General features: G+C 48.1%; 1 protein-coding gene across 2 annotated transcripts in view; it reads left to right on the forward strand.

The window, feature by feature from the left end:
- The window catches only part of LOC132453582 (SH3 and PX domain-containing protein 2A-like), a 27033-nt gene extending 6274 nt beyond the window's left edge, over window positions 1–20759 (forward strand). For both annotated transcript variants that reach the window (XM_060046533.1, XM_060046532.1), the window contains 2 exons: window positions 3609–3689; window positions 18753–20759. In XM_060046533.1, the coding sequence (XP_059902516.1) occupies window positions 3609–3689; window positions 18753–18944 (273 nt within the window). In that variant the 3' untranslated portion in view covers window positions 18945–20759. The remainder of the gene's footprint in view (window positions 1–3608; window positions 3690–18752) is intronic.
- Window positions 20760–22239: the final 1480 nt, after the last annotated feature.

Consider the following 22239-nt stretch of genomic DNA (forward strand, 5'->3'; position numbering starts at 1 on the left):
TCATGAAATATGCCTCTCATACACGGCTATTATTTAAAGTTATTATAAAGTCACAGGCAGTGAATATAATACTTTTGTCACCTCATTGTTTCCAAATCCCTCAACGACTAGCTCTTAAAACTTCCCTGTTGCCAGATATAGGCCGGTCGTAAACCCTCTAAGGGAAGTCTCAACCACGAAACCCAGGCTTCTTAGGGAGAAGGAGGGAATGAATAGACAAGCCATTCATTAGCTTACTATTCTTTTAATTCTGCCTTTGGTCCACACTTGAAAACGCAAAAAAGGAGACAGAATTCAACACATTGTCGCCATCATTGGACAATGTCCTAATTTACCATCTTGATATTCATAATACAGAAAAAGACTTGGAAAGCACAAAAAACAAATCAAATGCTGACCCTAAGATTGGACTTATCTTCTGTCACTTACTAACAGCTCGTTAGCATCTGATTATGTGGAATTATGTAACCATCCCACCATCATAGATTATTACATATTTTTGAAACAGACATTTACTGAGTCACATGCCTATTTGTTTCCCCAAACGGGCCAAGAAATGGGAGGCGGATCTTAGTCAAGTCGTCTGAGTCAGGACGTACACACACAGGCCCCTCTCTGATGCATCACTGTAAGGAACAATGGCCTCTGAGATGTCACATGATTCTTAAGAGTCACCCATCAAACAGACCGGCTTCAACGTCTGATCATAACTTTTCAAAGTCGAACAATGGCGTCTGCTGCAGCCCTTTACTTTGTAGAGTGAAAGGCAGGCTGCCTAGACCGCCATCATCAACCCCCTGGGTTTGATGGAATACCTAAATACCTATTTCTGGAACAGGGAGGGCTTCGTGTTTTAAGCCTTCTGGTTTTGCTTTGTCGGCGCGTGGCGGGCTGGGTTTTCCACTGAGGTTTCCACTACAGGCACATCTGCTTCTCATGGCATATCCTTTGACTCTGTCCACAGATTCAAGCCTCGACTCTAATTTTGGAGCCAAAATAGTTTTCTTTCCCCTCCTACGGTCACATAGTCACATTGGATTGAAGTTTAGCCAGGAAAGCCTGATGAACACCACCACAGTGTGTGTGATTACAGGCACATACATTAAAGGTGATGTCGTTAATGTCTGTGACGGCACTAAGGAACCCACAGTTTAGATTACGATGGCTCCTGGGATTCATCAGAGTTTGTAGATGGTGGCTACTGAAGATAGGGTCCTGTTGCCAAGACATGTGATACATGCATTCAATTCAATATTGACACACACACACACACACACACACACACACACACACACACACACACACACACACACACACACACACACACACACACGGTAGAAAAAGTCCCTGTAACAAGGTCCATTGCTACACTCTACCTAGGTGACTTTTCATGGGCTTCTCCAAACACAAGGACCCAGGGTGGCGGTGTTGGAAGCCGGTTTATTGTCCCGTTTGCTGATAATGAAACATGGCGCTGGTGCTCCATGTTGCCATGCAGGAGGTCTCTCCGTGAGTGTGCGTGTGTGGAGATGGATAGTTTAACCCGTGCCCATTGACCTCTCTATTCGCAAAAGGTGTACCCTCACCCAGCCCCAGAGTCCACTCAGTCTGACCCGGGCCGGGGAGGCTGCTTGAGCCAGCAATCATCCAAACACACACTCCACAAAGCCAAAGTAGATGGCCATGCACACAGACAAATGCACTGTCAGCCATTATGGTGGACTCAATCCACAGTAACACACACACACACACACACACACACACACACACACACACACACACACACACACACACACACACACACACACACACACACACACACACACACACACACACACACACACACACACACACGTCTTCTATCAGCGATCCATCAGCGGCCCAAGCTGACCTTTTGATGTGACACTGTGTTGAAGGGTGAACACACCAGGCAAGGGCTGGAGATCTGGAAATAGAAATGTGTGCTTTGAGCCACACCAGAGGCTGCTGGGAGGCCGCGTTCTGCGTACCGGGGGGGTGGTCCTCCGCTCCTGACCAGCAGGCAGTAGGTGTGGCCCCTTCCACCTGCGACTGGACCCCTGAGATTTGGTCTCTGAACCTCTTTTGGTTGCAAGCTCTCCTACTGCGGCTACCGTTACTCTGCGACCTTTGATTCACTCTCAACCTTGTTCTGAGCTCAGCTAGCGCTGACACCCGAGGGTAGGGGATGTTTGACTGTTAACGGTCGACTTAAGGCGACGGTCGACCTGAATTACTTGGCAGTGAGGTGACCTTCAGGTTCGTCCTGCCTCCGTGCTATAGATCTATAGATCTATGCACTTTAGTTAATCTAACAGAGTGTGAGTGTGAGTGTGAGTGTGAGTGTGAGTGTGAGTGTGTGTGTGTGTGTGATTTAGCAAATGGTAAAACATTAATGCTCATCAGCACCACCCCAGAGTTTCTATGACGGATGAGAAATCATCCGACTCGTTTGTATGGACTGAGAAAAAAAAAAATGGGCTAATCTTACTTTCTGAAACTGCATTTGTCAACTTGTACTGAATGTCTCCTCAGCAGGATGAAAAAAACGCTGTTTCATCCATCATTATGCAAAACCTTTCTTCGCTGGGAGACATTTTTGTTATTTTTACAAGCAAGGTTTGTGTACGTTTTGCACATTTCAGGTGTGGAGAACGCTGTTGTTGCGGTGTTCACCGAGCACTGGCTAAGTGAATCATAAGCCTGATTAACACTCCCTCCGACATATTTATCAAGGCAGTTAAAATACAACACCTGGGGCTAATACGCATTTTAGCAACACAACCCAAACTAAAATAACCATTAAACCCACAAATTATTCAAACAGTGTCTTATGGTCCTACCCTGCCACGAGGCGGTGGATGGATCGCACGTAAATATAGCAAACCGACCAAGCTGAGTCATCTCACACTCAGCCACTCCGCGCCCAGACTCACACGGGTTCCCTGCTAACTCCTATTAGCTTCACCGACGGGAATTGGCCCCGGCCTCAGGTCTGACGTCTTCAGTGTTGCGTTGGATGGGGAGGGAGATGATTGCAGCTCCGCACGCACCCGGTCCCCCACCCCAGGGTGTTAATGAACTCCATCTCAGTCTTCTCATGCCCCCTCAAGTCTGCATCAGCGCAGCCAAGGGTAAGATGGGGAAAGTCGGCTGCGCACGTTTTTTCATGTCCAGGTGTGAGCGGGAGATATGGTTGTCGTTCACGGAGCGGCGGCGGCGGCGTTGGCTTCACGGTTGGACGACTCTCTGACCTCCTCTCGGTTGGAGATGTGTGAAGACGTTGTGTCTGTCTTTGTGTGCGATGACGTGTGTGTAATTGTCTATGGTCAGGCATTGATTGAGGTGAGGTCAGCTGTGCTGTGTACTTGTTTGAACGCATGAGACATTTGAGTGTGTGTGTGTGTGTGTGTGTGTGCCTTGTTTGGATGGTGTGTTCCAGTTCCTCACAGAGTTTGTGTGTGTGTGTGCGTGTGCGCGTGCGTGCGTGCGCGCGAAGATAAGCGCCATGCACAATGATATACGTTGACAGAGAGGCCAAGAGTAGGAGGCATCTTCTAACCGCGCTCTGCATTCCTTTCTCCTGGCAGGTATACCTCATCAACGTCACCTACTCCGACAACACCTCACACATCGTCTACAGGAGATACAGCAAGTTCTTTGATTTACAGGTAATCTAACACAGCCACGTCGCTCACCTCCCGCTTCATAATTGTTTTATACGCACACGCAACTTACACACACACATACCATTCCCACAACTTACACACACACACACACACACACACACCATTCCCACAACATACAAACACACACACTCAAGCCAATCCTACAAATTACACACACACACGCCATTTCCACAACACACACACACACACACACACACACACACACACACACACACACACACACACACACACACACACACACACACACACACACACACACACACACACACACACACACACACACACACACACACACACACACACACGTTATACAGTTTGAATCTATTCCTGTTGAATCAGTGCTGAATCGGTTCTGAGCAGGTTCAAAGCGATGCACTGTGATATTAATGCATCTGCCAAGTGACGGGTTGCCACTGACTCGCCCGAGCTTTTGTTCGCCACACTCCGTCGCCCCGAAGAATCAATGTGTGTGTTGGTAATTGGCCAGGGAGCTGAGGCGCCATGGTTGAATCTCTCTCTCTCTCTCTCTCTCTCTCTCTCTCTCTCTCTCTCTCTCTCTCTCTCTCTCTCTCTCTCTCTCTCTCTCTCTCTCTCTCTCTCTCTCTCTCTCTCTCTCTCTCTCTCTCTCTCTCTCTCTCTCTCTCTCTTTCTCTCTCTGCGCACATGCTCTCGGTCGCTATCTGTCCTTGTCCAATCGTCCATCTTTCATTCTCGTTCTTCCACTCTCACTCACTCCCTCCCTGTCCCCACCCTCTGTATCTCTCTTTTATTGCTCTTTTCTCTCTATCGCTCTGTGCTCTCGCGTTCTCGCTATATTTAATTCTCTCCTTTTTCAGCCCCTCACTTTCTTACTTACTCTGTCGTCCCCTCCTCGCCTTTCCTCTGTCCTCTTTTCTTTCTTCAACGTGTCCCCTCTGCTTGGCCCATCTCTGGCCCCAAAATGTCGGGGTTGCTGTCAGCAAAGCCTTTTTTAAAAAGGGCATTTAAAAAAAGAAATGCACATTAAAGTGGGTCTAATTGGGCCCATTTTATGCATGGTATTCCTAGAAGTGTGTGTGCCGCTGTGATTGTTGGACTGTTCACTCTGTCGGTGCTGCTACACCCATGCCCCTGTGGTGTGGATGTGAGTGGAGCGCACGGCCTTAAAGCTTTGTGTTTATTTTGGAGAAAAAGGTGGTGTTAAAAAAAAAAAAAAAGGTGGTGCTGTCTCTCTGCGTCATCCTGACGGACAATTATCTTTGCATCTTTGAGATTCAATTCAATTTTTCAATTCAATTTTATTTGTATAGCCCTTAATCACCATTACAGTCTCAAAGGGCTTAACAGGCCAAATATTTGTGACACCCCCCTTTACCCATGCCCCCACACGGGCAAGAAAAAACTCCCTTGAATCAGCAAGGAAGAAATCTTGAGAAGAAACGCAGTGTAGGGGATCCCTTCTTCCAGGGATGGTCAGGAGTGCAATGGGTGCCACAATTGACATACAGGTAAATACATGCACATCATATTAAAATGGTGATGGGGTTCTGGCCGGTTATCCATGAGGAGAGTCCAGGCATCCAGTCCAGCACCCGCAGCACGCTACAACTGACAGAATAGTGAATTAGAACGGAAAAGTACATAGTGGGAATGTATAATGTAATAAGAAAAGCACAAGCAAACAGAGTAGTCTTCACTTCGCATCTGTTGTTTTCACACTCCAAATGCAAGATTGTAGAGGTGCGTTTTGAGCTTTCCTTTGAATAGCTCCACAGAGTCAGCTTCCCTGATCGCTGATGGCAGCCTATTCCATAGGAAGGGGGCTCGATAGGCAAACGCTCTCTGTCCAGCCGATTTCTTTTTAACCTTCGGCAGTGAAAGAAGGCCGGCTCCCGAAGACCGGAGGGGCCGAGAAGGACTATAAGGAATGATCAGGTCCTTCAGGTAGGATGGAGATAATCCATGCAAGGCTTTATAGGTTAGCAATAGCACCTTAAAGTCTGATCTGAAAGTTATTGGTAGCCAGTGTAGAGAGGCGAGAATAGGTGTAATATGATCAAACTTTCTCGTTCTGGTCAGCAGTCTAGCTGCCGCATTGTGTACCAGCTGTAGACTTTTTGTGGTAGAGTTCGGTAATCCCGAGAACAATGCATTGCAATAGTCCAGTCTTGACGAAACAAATGCATGAATCAGTGTCTCTGCATCCGCTGCAGATAACATTGGTCTGATTCTTGCAATGTTTCTCAGATGGAAAAAGGCAATTCTAGTTATACTTCTTATATGTTGGTCAAAGCATAATTGAGGGTCAAACAGGACACCAAGATTTCTGACGGATGCACTCTGTGGGATGGCGAATTCATCCAACCACAGAGAGACATCCTCAAACTCTTCCCGGTCCCGCTTCGAGCCGATAATCATCAGCTCTGTCTTCCCAGTATTAAGCTGTAGGAAGTTTTGTTACATCCAGCCCTTCACAGCAGCCAGACAGGACTCAACCCTCTGGATCTGGGCCGAGTCCCCGGAATCTACAGGAATGTAGAGCTGGGTGTCATCCGCATAGCCATGGAAACTAATTCTGAAGCCGCGGATAACGTCACCCAGGGGAAGCATATAAATTGCAAAAAGTAATGGACCAAGAACCGACCCTTGTGGTACGCCAAAGCGCAATTTACAGTGCTTTGATTCTGCACCCTCATGAAGCACAAATTGGGTTCTATCTGTGAGGTACGATTCAAGCCAACCAAGAGCCGTACCCCCGAAACCAACATAGTGTTCAAGACGGTGAAGAAGAGTGCTGTGGTCGATCGTATCAAACGCAGCGCTCAGATCCAACAGCACAAGCATTGTGCTTGTATTTCTATCCAAAGCTAAAAGGATGTCATTTACAACTCTTGTAATAGCAGTTTCAGTTGAGTGGAAATTCCTGAACCCCGACTGGAAAGGTTCGAAGAGATTATTCCTCGTCAGATAATCAACGATTTGCTTTGCTACAATCCTTTCCTGTACCTTGGACAGGAAGGGCAGATTCGATATAGGCCGATAGTTCCTGACTAATTCAGGATCTAGGCCAGGCTTTTTGAGTAGCGGTTTTAACACTGCAGCCTTGAAATTAGAGGGAACAATTCCTGTTGAAAACGAAAGATTCATAAGCGAGAGGATAACAGGCCCCACCGTTGGAAGAAGTTCCTGAAGAACCCTGGAAGGGAGAGGATCCAACATACAAGTTGTTGGCTTTGAGATGGTGTTTTTTTTGTGGTGTGTGCGTGTGTGTGTCCTGGAGATGGTGTGTTGATGTGTCCGTGTGTATTACAGGGTTTGTGTGTATGTCTGTGTGTGTCTGTGTGTGTGTGTGTCATGGAGATGCTGTTGTGGTGGTGTGTCTGTGTGTATTACAGGGTTTGTGTGTGTGTGTGTGTCTCTCTCTGTATATTGCGCCAGGGGTTCTCAGGTCTCTCCAGTAAAAATGTGCAGTGCAGAGCTCTGGTGGCTCAGGTCATGTCAATAGAGTCAGTGTGCTCGTTGAACAGCTAACGATGCTTCAATCAGTGCAGGTAAGGGTCCTACTGAAGGCTCCCATTGATAACCGTCCGGCCAGTGGCACAATGGACCAGAAGACCTCCGCATGCATAGTGCACACACACACACACACACGCACACGCACACACACACAAAGATGGCTTCCAACGAGGACTAATAGAAACTCTGGGGAGAATAATAAACCATGTGGCGTTTGTGGACACAGGCGTTGTGGACTTTATGTGTGGATCCCCTTGCTGACCTTCTCAAAAAACGTCCCCAGAAAAGGGCGGATGATTGAATTGTATTGGTGATCCCCCACCCTCCCCCACCCCTGCCATACGGATCCATCAGTGTATTGAACTGAATTCAGCTTAACGAGGAGACTGAAACTAATAAACATTGCATTACCATACCCTTGACTAACTGCTTGATATGAATCAATCGCAAGTCAAACATGTATACATTTAGATGCAGAAGGTGGATTTCTGCTTCCTTGGTGGAAGGCGCCGCTCAAAGCTCCCAGGACATGACCATCTGTTTATTGGGTTAGACAAAAACAAAATGAAAAGCAGCACTGCCTGCCACCGCAGACAGACCCAAATGAATGCTTTTGTCCCATGCTGGGTGTCTCTATTTCTGGGTGAATGTGTTCTCCTTTATATCTCATGCCACTCTCAAACCACAAGAAGGACTTCACCACTCTGCTACCTAGATGGTTCAATGTCCTCGGCCCTGTTCTCGGGAGAAAAGCCAGTGATTGAAATAATTAGACTTTGTTCTGCAATGGACACGGATCGGATTGTATCCAGTATGGTGTGGAATGTGTTTGATTTGGCCTGGCACAGGTTCTCTGTTTTAATATAGTTTGAAAGCGGTCTAGTTGGCCCCGTGGTTGGATGCACTAGGTGAAGAAATCACACTTCGAAGACCATAATAAACATTGTCCTGGTTTGGATTCATGCTGACTGCTGAAACAGGAGCATAAACACCCTTAATTCCTTGTTTGTACCTTCCCAAATGTTTTCATTTTTTAGCCCTAATTAAAAATCCATATTACGATATTACATCCTGTCGTGTGAACCTTTTTAGAACAGTGACGGATTTGGAGGAAAGTGCCATCGCGTCCGTCCGTAGTTCCACTGCGTTGTCTGCAGTCCTCCTTGCTTCAGGCAGCCAGTTCTTTATTTACTTCAGTCCCCTTATTCACCGGCTATTGCACCTGAGGGGATGACAGGTTCTGTCCTCGCTCCAACGGGGGGAGGATAAGGAAAATGTAAGCGGGTGGAAGAGTCGGGATGGAGAATCATCTCGACTGCCAATCAAACGCAATGAGAGGAACGTCAGGCCCTCGGAGCTTCTGCCCGTTGCAGCACACACCCGTCTTCTCTCTCGAACGCCTACAACACTCGGATATTCTTTTTGATTGCAAGGTTTTATGTGACGTTCTATAGCCAATGTGTGGAACTGACGGGGAAACGATCACACAATGCTTTTTATGTTGCGGACTACTGGGACCAGACATATAACGCATTCAGTGGGCACAGTGCAGTCTTACTGTGTCTTTATTGAAAGAAAAACTTTGTAGCTAAAGGGGGCGTTTTTGGTGCATAGGACCGTTTTGACTAATGGAGCTATTCTTAGTGTATAAGGCAATTCTAATTAAAGCTGCCAGTTTTAGTGCATAGGAAAATGGTAACTACTTCTTTAGTGCACCGGGCAGTTTTAACTAAAGATGCCAAATATGTGCTAGAACTTAAGGTTTTATGATGTTGTAGATGCACACGCACGTACACACTATGGCGTCACACATGCACGCCTACACATACACAAACACACAGACACCCAAACTAATTATATTCGAGATACACATAGTATCATCAATACTATCATTTAATTTGATCGAATGTAATTATAATATTCATAACATATTATACACCATTTTAACACAATCTAAGTACAGTCATCCAATTAAAAATTCAAAGAAGCTATTAACTTTTAACTTGCGTAGGCTGATTATCAGGATAAATATGGCAATGTTGCTTACTGCACTGCCTTTCGGTATAAACTGAATCCTTTCAAGAATAGCATATAGGGAACCACTGAAGGAGGGTTTTTTGTTGGTTCGGCTGTCCTTGGGCCTGGAACAAGGAAATTGGTATATTTTAAGATGCGGCCTAGCTGTCTCGACCAAGGATAAGCTCTGACTCATGCTTTTACGAGGGCTTTTGATTTGTGTTCCACACACACACACACACACACACACACACACACACACACACACACACACACACACACACACACACACACACACACACACACACACACTCTGCTCTTTAAACCTCTTTTTTCCCATCAAATAAAGTGGACCTTGTTCGTACGTCGACCCAGTTATGGCATGCATTCAGCCTCCGTGTCTCTTATAGATATGCCCTATAGATGCGTCTCAGCGTTTAGTTGTGCCATCTTTTACAGCTCTACACTCTGTAGCCACCCAGTGTAGAGCAGCACCGCCGACGGCAAACGGATTCGGATTTCGAGAACCCGTCGCAGATATTCAGCACAGCAAAAATGATACGGTAGCCCGACGGCGTTCCTGACAAGAAGGGAGGTGTCAGTGAACAGGGAATCTGTGGGGGCACCGGGAGAAGGAACACGTGCCTGGACCGTGGGGCATTATCGGCATGCCTCGCTCCGGGGATGCATCGCTGAAGAGCCAATAGCGTGGCCCGGTTGGCCGTGAGGTGCTCATGCAAGATGTACTGTAACAGGCTTGGATGAGGGGGAGCATTGTGCCCTGGTCCTGGATATAAAGAAACTCTGTGTGTGTGTGTGTGTGTGTGTGTGTGTGTGTGTGTGTGTGTGTGTGTGTGTGTGTGTGTGTGTGTGTGTGTGTGTGTGTGTGTGTGTGTGTGTGTGTGTGTGTGTGTGTGTGTGTGTGTGTGTCAGAAAGAGAGAGAGAAACTGGGAGAGGAGGGCTATCATATTGTCCCACTCCCAGAGAAGCAGAGAGCACCAACATTGTGCTATGAGACACAAGCACAGTTATTCTACACTCTACCATCATGTGATTAGCCCGGCTCGGCCCAGACATAACTGGGCCGGGACGGGCCAGGCCAGGCCAAGCTAAGCTGGCCGAGGTGTCCGTGTCCTAGTTCTCACTCGGAGGGGAACTGAGGAGACTGCTCGCAGCGTTGCCCCACAGCCGCGGCAGGGAGCTGCCAGAAGCAGGGGGCTATATTTAGGATGAATGAACACAGTGAAGCCCTTCAACGGGACGCTTCCAGGGTTTGACCGGGAGGCACGGGGAGGGAGTGACGGAGATGGTGGCTCTGAAGTGCGGTGGGAGAGGAGAGAACAAGGGAGAGGTACAGGGAGAGGCGAGAGAGACGGGATTGTAGCAGGCGTCGTGGCGTCGTGGATCTGTCCGTCCGTCTCTCTCTTATGTGTGTCTTTCTCTTATTCAGCGCAAGGTTTCTCAGTCGAACAGAAGCCATAGTGGTGTGTGAATGGAAACCTTGTCCAGGGGGATGCTGCTCATGGCCTTATATCCATTCAATGAAGCCTAAACATTTCGGTCTCTGAGGTTTATCAAGTTTTTTCCGACGCTTGAGAGTCGCCCGAGGCCTTGTGTTGGTTGTTTGATGACTCGCATTGTGTGGTATTTCTCGTTATCCGGAGATATTTCTAATGTGTGCGGGGGAATGTGCCAAATGCTGCTGCTTGATGGCTTTCTGCACCGGGTGAAGGCTGGAGGATCGGAGAGAAGGAAACTGTCAACCTTGAGTTGTTGATCCATCGGAGGAAGGAAAAAGTACTGGGCCCAGGTATGAGCTGGTGGAGGGAAAGATTTCCCTCTCCGCCGAAGGCCTCCAAGAGGAGCGAAGAAGTGAAGACAGACAAAGCAGAAATTGATTGCAAAAGAAAATTGGGCGACACAATGGAAATCCATTCGAGAAACGAGGGCACATATGCCTTTGATTTCCAAATGAACACTTTCTTTAAATTGATCACAGATTATTCGTTCTTGGAATTACATCAACTGTTACACGATAAAAAAAAATTTTTGATCGTGAAAAAAATCCCCCCCCCCCCTTACCCCCTTATACCACTCCCATCTCTCAGCCACAGCACACAATCTCCCCCGGTCTTGAGCCCAACACTCCCTGACTGGTCCTGAGGTCTTGCCCATCACTGTACATCCCTGGGGGAGAGGGGGGGGTCTCTCCGTCCAGCGCTGCTCGGGTGTCTGGCTGTTAAGTTAAATTTGTTGGCACCCCTATTATATTAATTACGGTAGCCATTTACCTGTTACTAGGGAGTGCACAGTGACGACTACGGACTTGGTGTGCCGGTAGTTTTTACGCCGTTGTGGCGATGCTGTAATGTTATGCCGTGGAGAGCTTGAAATAAATGGACTAAACAAGTTGTATGAGAAAAAATATTTGGAATTTAACTTGGCATCACACCGACCTGTGTGAGGTTCTCCTTGCCCCCTGAATCATCCTTGCAGCGGCAGCGGCACTGGCACGCCGGGACATCATCTTTATGAACAAGACTGCAGCCTACACGACCGCAGTCTGAAAAAGAAGATGTCTCCTCACAGATGGTACCAGCTCGTTCTCCAGTTTTCCCTTGCTCTCCCTGATGTCGGCTTATTTAAAAGCATGCAGATTGTCGAGTGGACTGCGCACTGCAGCAACTCGCATACATCTCCCGTGAGGCGTGCGAAGCTCAACCCAACGCTGGGCAACGACAAACTTTCCGTGTCGTTTTTTTTTTTCCACAACCTACGCCGATAACACGCATTCACACACGCTGTGATGAGAAACAGGATGGGGACTGTTATCTCAAGGCCAGTGGCATGGCCAGTGGATACAGAGGCCTCTGGCTGAGTGGGTGACACCTCAACTAGATTACATCTCTAACAGTGTTCACTGTACGTGAGCCCCCAAGACCCTCAAACCTAAGCCATCGCAATGAGCGCAATGAGAAAGATAGTGCGCCCCCACAAACCCAGTTAACACTGCCTGGTGTTGAGGATATCTTCTTAAACAGTTGGAGGTTTTTTCTCCATGGCAGGTGGCCTGTTGCTATAACGCAATGATGTTATCATCCACATAATCTCTTTTTCTCTCTCCCCTGTTGCCTGTCTATTTTCCACCTTGCACGCTTGCTTGCTATTTCCAACCTCCCAGTCATTTCCCCCGTCACACCTTTCTGAAACACGGAGACACACGCACACACATTTCTATTCGATGGGCACCGGTTTCGCCGCGTGGCCGTGTGGATGGCGACGAGGAAACTCAGAGGCTTCTAGGGTGGGGCTAGGTCATGGGTCAGGGGTCAGGGCACAGGCTGGCGTGCGTCAAACATCCCTCCAGGTTCAATGATACCTGTTATAAGAAACGCCAAACTCATTATTTTTTACTCTTTTCGTGGCATTTCACTGTGTAAGTGCAACAGTGGCAAAAAAGGTCACCCCTAGAACATTACATTGACGTGAAAATTATATGTTAAGCACAGAGCCAGCATGGGGTTGCTTATTCTGGAAGGTTCAATAGCACTTCGCGTCGCCACCACGGCTTAAGGCCCCCTCACATGCTAGTCCCGGAAAGTGCAGAGGGAATAGGCTGTGGCCACCAGCTCCCCTGGCACCAGCTGTGTCGCTTTCTCGTGTTTGTTTGCTGGATGATGAAGGGAACAAGTGAAAGAACAGGGCTGACTGGATCCCCGCACCTGTTGCCTCTTTCACACACACGCACGCCCCCTCGCTCACACACGGGCGCACAGCACATAACCGCATGCCTCAGTGACATAGCCCGGACCCCGATCAGTGTTTCAAAGCAAATTAAATCCCTACCACGGGCACGTACGCACGGATATACACGTGCACGCACGCACGCAGGTATGCACGCGCACAGCCGTGCGCGCGCGCGCAAGCACACACACACACACACACACACACACACACACACACACACACACACACACACACACACACACACACACACACACACACACACACACTCTGACAAACACACACACTCTCTGATAAACAGAAACACACACACACACACACACACACACACACACACACACACACACACACACACACACACACAAACACCGACAAACACAAGCACACAAAGACATGCAATATTAATAAAGCCTTACGGGGGTAGTTGTGTGTTATTGCGATCAAGGTAACGCTGGCCGGCACTCATGACTAGGGCAGCAATTTGTTTTGCAATGTGGGGCCAACTGGCTATCTTGGGGGCACAACTGCGGGTGATTGCAGTTGGAAAGGAGACCCCCCCCCCCACCCCCCCTCTGCTCCAGAGCAGCCACCCTCTAGGTCCTCTTCCAGACATCTGCCTCTCTGAAACCTAATATCACCAGGCAGCACTAATGCATGTCCGTGCTTGCTGGAGTCATGCGGCCCATTAGATTGTGTCCTTCTGTCTCCTGAATCCCAGCTGGGCTAAGTAGCAGAAGAGGGGAGAGGAGACGAGGAGACGAGGAGAGGGGGGAGAAGAAGTGGAGGTGAGGAGAGGAGAGGGGGAGTGGAGAGGAGAAGAGAAGAGGGGAGGAGAGGAGAAGAGAAGAGGGGAGGAGAGGAGAAGAGAGGGGGCGGGGGGGGGAAGAGAGGAGAAGGCAGGGTTTGTTTGTTCAAACTTTTCCACACCTGACACGTGGGTCAACCCCTTAATGTCCCTGGCCCTTTATCTTATTCACTGTCCACCATTGTTACATAAAGGAAATCCTAAAAAGCGTAGTTAAATTAAACTCCAAATGAGTTTAACACAGTTTAAGGCTAATGTGACGATGACCTGGTTTGCAAGCCAATAAACAGCCCGTGTAAAACGGTGCCGTGACTTCTGATGACATGATGTTGTGCGTCAAACGGATTGGGTTTTTAATTTGCTGTTGAACCTCGACTGATTTCCACACGGTCACATCTGAGACTGAACACGACTCTGTCTCCCTGACTGATGGGGGAACCAATCAGAACAGCTGAGCAGGGAACAGTGGAAAGGAATCACATGTTCCTCCTGTCATGTGGGCTCATGGGTTCTGTGTGTGTGTGTGTGTGTGTGTGTGTGTGTGTGTGTGTGTGTGTGTGTGTGTGTGTGTGTGTGTGTGTGTGTGTGTGTGTGTGTGTGTGTGTGTGTGTGTGTGTGTGTGTGTGTGTGTGTGGGGGGGGGGGGGGGTTGCGGGTGTGTGTGACTGTGTTGTGATTTCTCTGTTGGTGTTGGTAATGCCCATATCCATCCTGTCTGTCTCACTCTATCACAGCCCTGCTCAATCTTGGGGGAACTTCTTCCACACAGCTCCCCTTTGGTACTCACTCACTCACTCACTCACTCACTCACTCACTCACTCACTCACTCACTCTCTCACTCACTCACTCACTCACTCACTCACTCACTCACTCACTCACTCACTCACTCACTCACTCACTCACTCACTCACTCACTCACTCACTCACTCACTCACTCACACACACACACACACACACACACACACACACACACACACACACACACACACACACACACACACACACACACACACACACACACACACACACACACACAAACACAAACAAACAAACAAACAAACAAACAAACAAACAAACAAACAAACAAACAAACAAACAAACAAACAAACAAACAAACAAACAACGACAACGGCCCGCCCAACAAAAGTCACGGCAGCAGACATCCTTACAACTTCGCTCCGACATCGACCGACCCCCCCACTGCTCCGTGCACGGCGTCTCTATTCTTAGTACGTGCGCACGGCGATATGAAAATAAGTGGGGGGCGAGGCTTTGAGTTGTTGTCTCGTCTGCTGTTCCTTCCCGCCTGGTTCCCTTCCCCCCATCGTCTGTTCAGAGCAGTGCGGCGTTCAAATCGCCCTGTTGGCAATCGTCTTGTTAGTCAATCACACGAGTGCCGTTGCCGTGGAGCCCTAGTAGACTCAGCGACAGCCCATAGTGAGTCTACCTCAGTGGCTCTGGGGCGCCTGACCTCTGCAGACGACCTCTTGTGCTCGTAACCCTTGACCAGAGGACAGGGAACTTTGCTTAGGATGAACAGCAGAGTGTCCCCTTGACGTGATCATGGGCGTGGAGTTCTGTTGTTCTGTGTTGGGACTCGATCTGTGTTGTTCTGTTGTTCTGTGTTGGGACTCTGTGCGGATGAATGGAAACATCAATGGAAACCGTGATCATATATTTACGCGTGCCAGGTGCTCTACCCCTGTGGGAGTTATGCTTGTTATCATTTGAAACCTTTTTTATTGACATTGATCCCCTTGTACAAAATGGATACATTCTCCAGACGTAATTTCATATTTCAAGAAAGAATATTTAGTAAAAATATGATTCGAATGTCAGTATGATGTTCAACCTGCTTTGGGGTTCAGAGCTTTTTTTTTAATGGACCGATTATGAGACCACCATATAGTGAACAACTCTTCCTCCTCTAACACGTACTCCATGTATAACATACCAGTACCCTGGTATATAACCCGGCTTGTTTCAATCCAACAAATGTTACACAGATTACTATAAATATTTCATACTGAGCCCGGAATCCCCTGCGTCGGTTCCCCGAGTATGTACTCTTGTTTTCTAAGAACATATGCAACAACATGGGGTCTAAGAGAGTGGTTGGTGTTGTGTTGAGCAGCATCATTAAAATGGAAAGGAAATTATTTCCGCACCAACCACTGTGCTTGATGGACACCAGACACTCCATCTCCAGCTGCTCGGAATCCAACTGTCAAAACAGGATGTCCGCCTGATTCGCCTGTTTTGCGATCCAAGCGGCAAGAAAGACCTACGTAGCATCGAGTAGCCATACTGATGAGCTTTGGTCAGTTCATGGATGGCCATTCGTGGTTTGTCATCTCTGAACCCTAATATGCTTTGGCGATCGTTCAAAATATGTATTTTGTGATGTATTGTATTGCTTTTCTGTGCTATTCTACTCTACGACGTTCTATCCAGTTGAACATATTAAACCCACGTAATACTGTGCATGGGAATAGCTATGTCAAATCTAGTGAATATGTGTGGTGACTATGTGTGCTGCTGGTCATATCATACAGCTAAACGTAGGCCTGTCATTTTGTCATCCGAACTCTCTAACAATAGAGGGAAAAGGGCCTTCTTGCTTTCCTCTCTCTTTCACCTGACTCCAAACGCTTCAGCCAGTGGTCTAGGGCTGCCGAGGCTCGGCCAATCACGGCGCTCTAAGACTCTGCCTTTCAGTTGCTCCGTGCTGGTTACCAAGGAGACAGTGGAGTAAAGTCTGGGAAGTGCAGCAGCAATGGTTTCGGCGGTAGATTCTCATCTCTCCTTTAATGTCCTGGGAAATGCCTTATCTCAGCCTGTTAATGAGTTGTGTGTGTGTGTGTGTGTGTGTGTGTGCGCGTGTGTGTGTGTGTATGTGTGTGTGTGTGTGTGTATGTGTGTGTGATACAGAGTAATTAACAGTAAAAAAGGACATTGCAAATACCTAATTTCTGACACACAGCATGGACGTCATACTAGTGCCATAGATATTTGAACATGCCCCACATACATCCACCCCCCCCCCCACTCCCCTGACCAGACACCTGTCCCCCCACCATGCTCTGTCTGGTCCCAGAATTCCCGGCGGTACCCTCACATGCGTTCCCGGCGCCAGGAATCTTGTCTGGGACGAGGAAGAGAGAGGGAGAGGGAGGAAAAAAGTAGGGGAGATATATTTTGGGGCTGGGGGAAGCGAGGGGGGGGGGGGGGGGGGGAAGGACATTGAAACCATGTCAACACCAAGCGGTTAATGAAGTGCTGGCCTTGGCCCAGTTGTCGACAGTGGTGGACTGGACTAAGGGGAAGGGGTGCGTTACCCCTGGTAACCAATAAAGTGTAAAAGTGTTGATTGTAGCAGATTTGTCCGGAAGCTAGTGGCCAAGAGCCTAACGAGGAGGGAGACACACGCACGCACGCGCACATGCACCGTACACACAGTAAGACACACACACACACACACACACACACACACACACACACACACACACACACACACACACACACACACACACACACACACACACACACACACACACACACACACACACACACACACACAGTAAGTCACACGTTGCCTCACATGCCCTGATCACTGTATAACTGAGAGGCGTGTTCCTCTATTATTAATACACTCGGTTATTTCTATCATATTTTTAAGGTGTTTGTTCTTATGTATGTGTATATGTTAGTACCATTGTACACATTGTCTTTACATTTGTCTGCACATCGACATGCCTGCCAGGCTGTTTGTTCATCTGTTTCCCCTGGCTGTCAACACACACACCCAGACACACAGACACAGACAGACGCACCAAGCAGATGTCTCCTCTCCCTTTCAACGCTGTCTGTCATTCTCAACGCTGTCCCCCCCCCCCCCCTCTCCTCTCCCACCACTCTCTTAACACTCCTTGGTTTCTCCTCTTCCCCCTACTTTTCTGCACTGCCATAATTTAAACCCTCTCTACGCAGCACAACGCATATGGTGCAAGAACGGGCAGAGGTGTGTTTGTTAATTGATGCACAGGCGCTGTAGGTGTACGGGCCGATTTCGGAGCGCTCGTCCGCATTAAGGCAGGATTTAAGTGCCGAGTTATGTCTGGACAGGGTCGATCTTTTTATGCGCTTTTCATGCATCTATTCTCCCTATCTACCTTCCACTGCAGTCGGCGTTTGTGTGAATATCTGCCTTCAGCTGGCGAGCTAATCCATCTCCCGCTAATGTTCAGAAGTGCAATTGTGTCCTTTTTGTTTTTTACTGATGACTATTACGAATTTAAACTAAAAGAGCTTTGCTACCATTCGGTTGCTTGGCACACATGCAAGACGCACGTGTGAGTGAATTAAAAAAAAATTGTTGACACCGATTTGATTACATTTTGCAGTAATGTGATTACAGATGACATACTCATCGAGTCATTAGTCACCGTTGGTCACGATGTGGAACCAGACACTGCTTAACGTATCCAACATTAGTCGGATCGCGGTGACGATAACAAGCTGTGAGTATCACTCGTCCTCCTCCATAAAGAGACCGCACAACTCACCGTGTGAATAATATCAAACAGTGACTAGAGAGAGGAGCGTTTTCCTTTTTGCAATACAACCAGCCATGACACCCTGCTGTGTGTGTGTGTGTGTGTGTGTGTGTGTGTGTGTGTGTGTGTGTGTGTGTGTGTGTGTGTGTGTGTGTGTGTGTGTGTGTGTGTGTGTGTGTGTGTGTGTGTGTGTGTGTGTGTGTGTGTGTGCGCGCGTGTGTGTGTGTTCAGCACGAACAACCGCCCAAGCAAATGTTGTACGGGTTGTGGGCTCGAATCCCGCTGGGGACTCCCACACGGTTTCTGCTCTGTAGCTGCAGTCACGGTGAACAGCCGTGTATGATAACTGCTACATTATGAAACACTTTTACACATTTGGACTCAGTGTGGCTCCCCCTTTCTGAAATCGTTCTTCTTTCTCTTCCACAGATGCAAATTCTTGACAAGTTCCCGATCGAGGGAGGACAGAAGGACCCCAAGAAGAGGATCATTCCCTTTCTCCCAGGTAACCGCATGCTCACCCCCAAGACCGGGTACCATTCCAGTACGGCTGTGTTGTGGGAGTTAGCAGTAACTTTGCCGGGAGAGGCACGTAAAGGGTTATGTCCGTTTGACGTCTGATTCCTCGAGCGAGCGAGCCAATCAGAGGACTCCGCTGAGGACATTTTTAAATACGTTTCATCTTCGTTCATCTTAACGTGCCAAAGCTTTTTCGGGTTTATCCGATGAACAATATGAATGCGGCTTATTTTGTTTGCAAGCAAGCTTTCTTCAAGAATTGCTGTAAACGGGTCAGGCTCCGAAAATAAAGTCTCAATCCAATAGTTTTAAGACAGCTTGCATCCATAAGTGTGCATTACCGCCATCTGCTGGTCTGTCACTCTGCCCATCTAATCCGGCAGTGCTTTGCTGTGTGTGGAAGGGCCCAAGACGGAAATCGTGTAGAACGTAGCCGCATGTGTGGAGAGTGAAAATCACTATCGGGGCCTGAAAGACTACCCCAGTAATTTACAGGGAACTATGTGTGAAGGCTGTTGATGATGTTATTTGCCGATGGATGTGTTTGTGTGATTGTGTTTGTGAATGTGTGTCTTCAATGTCTGGGTGTGTGTATATTTGTGTGTGTGTGTGTGTGTGTGTGTGTGTGTGTGTGTGTGTGTGTGTGTGTGTGTGTGTGTGTGTGTGTGTGTGTGTGTGTGTGTGTGTGTGTGTGTGTGTGTGTACTCTTTATGTATGTGTGTGTGTGTGTGTGTGTGCGTGCGTTTGTCCTTGTGTGTATGTCTGTGTGTGTGTGTGTGTGTGTGTGTGTGTTTGTCCTTGTGTGTGTGTTTTTGTGTCTGCATGTGTCTATGTCTGTGTAGAAAATGTCTTTGTGTGTGTGTTTGTCTGTCTGTCTGTCTGTCTGTGTGTGTGTGTGTGTGTGTGTGTGTGTGTGTGTGTGTGTGTGTGTGTGTGTGTGTGTGTGTGTGTGTGTGTGTGTGTGTGTGTGTGTGTGTGTGTGTGTGTGTGTGTGCATGCGTGTATGTCTTTGTGTGTGTCTGTGTATATGTGAATCTATATGTGCATGTTGCGCACTGCCTCAGCATTGATCCGAGTGGTGAAGCGGGCAGGAGGAATATCTCACGGTCAAATGGTGGGAGTGAAACGCGATGGCCGCCTCCAGGATAACATGAGAGTGATCGATAGCTCTGCTTGCATCCGCTTGATTACCATAGGAGGCTGACATCATTGCTGCTATTGGTGCGGTTGACGTGCACGCCTGCGTTGTTTCGTTTCATGTTAACACTTGCATAGCGTTTCTTCTATATATGTGTTGGTTTTCTCGCATCCTTCTTTTTCTATGCCGTTTTCCAAGTGCATGTGTTTTTCTTTTGTTCAATGTGAATCGAAGGATGCATTCCTGTAATTAAAGTGGTGGAGACACACTTTGCTTGTTTCACTCAGAGAGTGTGTGTGTGTGTGTGTGTATGTGTGTACAAAAATTACACACATTTATTAAAACTGTTCTATTGACAACGAGGCACTAAGCATGTAGTTAGCTCCTTCAAAGTAAGAGCACAGCGAGTGTTGCGTGATAGGGTAGGAAGGGACTGCTGTATATCATAGGCTGTAACTACAGTATGGACGTCACAGCCTTGATGTCACCCGTCATTCGACCCACTGCGGTTATGAAGCCACAGATTTCATGCTATGGAAAGTGGTTGACGTTTAGCAACCCACTGGGGAAACAACCCATATTTGGCTTATTGACGGTGGGAATTGAGTGGTTCCATCGCTGTAGTCAACGGACAAAAGTCACTCGTATGAAATCCTGGATCACTCTTCAATGGAATACAGACGTCAAACCGTACCTCAAAAAACATATTACATGTTGAGTGGAACAAAGCACTGAGCTTCTAGTTCAACGAAGCAAAACGCATTTGCTTTCTAAAGTATAAGGAGAATTAAATCACAGTTTTCACATTGACTAAGAATGGTGACCAACCACCGCAAGCCCCCTGTAAAGGGTGGAACTACACGTGAGTCACCTCTGCAGTGGCGTCACAAACAGGCCTTGTGGTCATTTTATACTCTTCTAGACAGGGAAAGCACGCCCCCTGGAGTTACTACAAGTAGAGTTAACGCAAGATTGAACTCCAACCCCTGCAACTTTTAAAACAGAAACGATCGGTTTAATTGTGCCGTTTAATTTATGAGATTGTCGGTATTTGTTGCCATCGGCATGTGCTACAGATATATCTAGATCATTACACTTTAAAACGGGAATACATATATGAATAAATCTCCAATACAGAGCGAGAGAGAGGGACTGTGGCAGACTTGGTTCTGCCCTGTTTGTTTTGCTAGAGGCTCTCCTGATGCCACCAGAACAAACAACAAACCCCCCCCCTGTCTTTCCACACACTCCCTTCCCGTTTTTCTCTCTCTCTCTGCTGTCTGTCTGTCTGTCTGTCTGTCTGTCTGTCCGTCTGTCCGTCTGTCCGTCTGTCTGTCTGTCTGTCTGTCTGTCTGTCTGTCTGTCTGTCTGTCTGTCTGTCTGTCTGTCTGTCTGTCTGTCTGTCTGTCTGTCTGTCTGTCTGTCTGTCTGTATTACATGTTGTGCAACAGCATTGCAGGACCACCAGAACGTCCACCTGCTGGCTCTCTCGGTCGGTGGCGCCACATGCACCACATTACGATCTGTTTAGCACATTAACTAGCAGCGTCCTCGCTCGCTCGTGATGAGCGCCCCAATATTGACTGTGGAACACTCAGAAGAGGGATATAAGACCAACGCAAAGTGCCTCGGCTTCATAGCGTGGAGGAGTTCATATCATCAACCCATTACACTCTACCATCATGTCTCTGCATTTACATTTTACATTAAGGGGGTTTTGCTGAGGCTTTTATCCAAAGCGACTTAACAATTCATGCACACATTCACACACCGACGGCGGAGTCACCCATGCAAGGCGACAGCCAGCTCGTCAGGAGCAGTCAGGGTGAGGCGTCTCGCTCAGGGACAGCTCGTCACTCAGGCAGGAGGAGAGCCGGGGACCAAGCTAGCAACCTTCTGGTTATCAGTCTACCAGCCGTACTTCCTGAGCTACTGCCGCTCCCCACTGCTTCACACACGCAGAACCGTCCAAAGACACGGAAACACACTCCGCCGCAGCAGTGGCACTAGCCTGGCGGGCTGTCGTGGATCATGCATCGCCACACTGTGCCACTTCACACGACTCCCCAGGAAAACAGCGGGTGGGATTAGCCACAGTTTGAGGGTCCGTGTGACACATCCGTCTGGGCTTGGAGGACGTATTTAGAATGGTGCTGATGTCACTTCCTGTGAGGGCAGAAACCCCTGCAGGGTTTTTGGGGGAGGGGGGGGAGGGGGGGAGGGGTGGAGGGGAAAGGGTGGACATCCTTTGATCTCCCC

This window comes from Gadus macrocephalus, chromosome 3, assembly GCF_031168955.1.
Source record: "Gadus macrocephalus chromosome 3, ASM3116895v1".
In the NCBI taxonomy this organism is placed as follows: domain Eukaryota; kingdom Metazoa; phylum Chordata; class Actinopteri; order Gadiformes; family Gadidae; genus Gadus; species Gadus macrocephalus.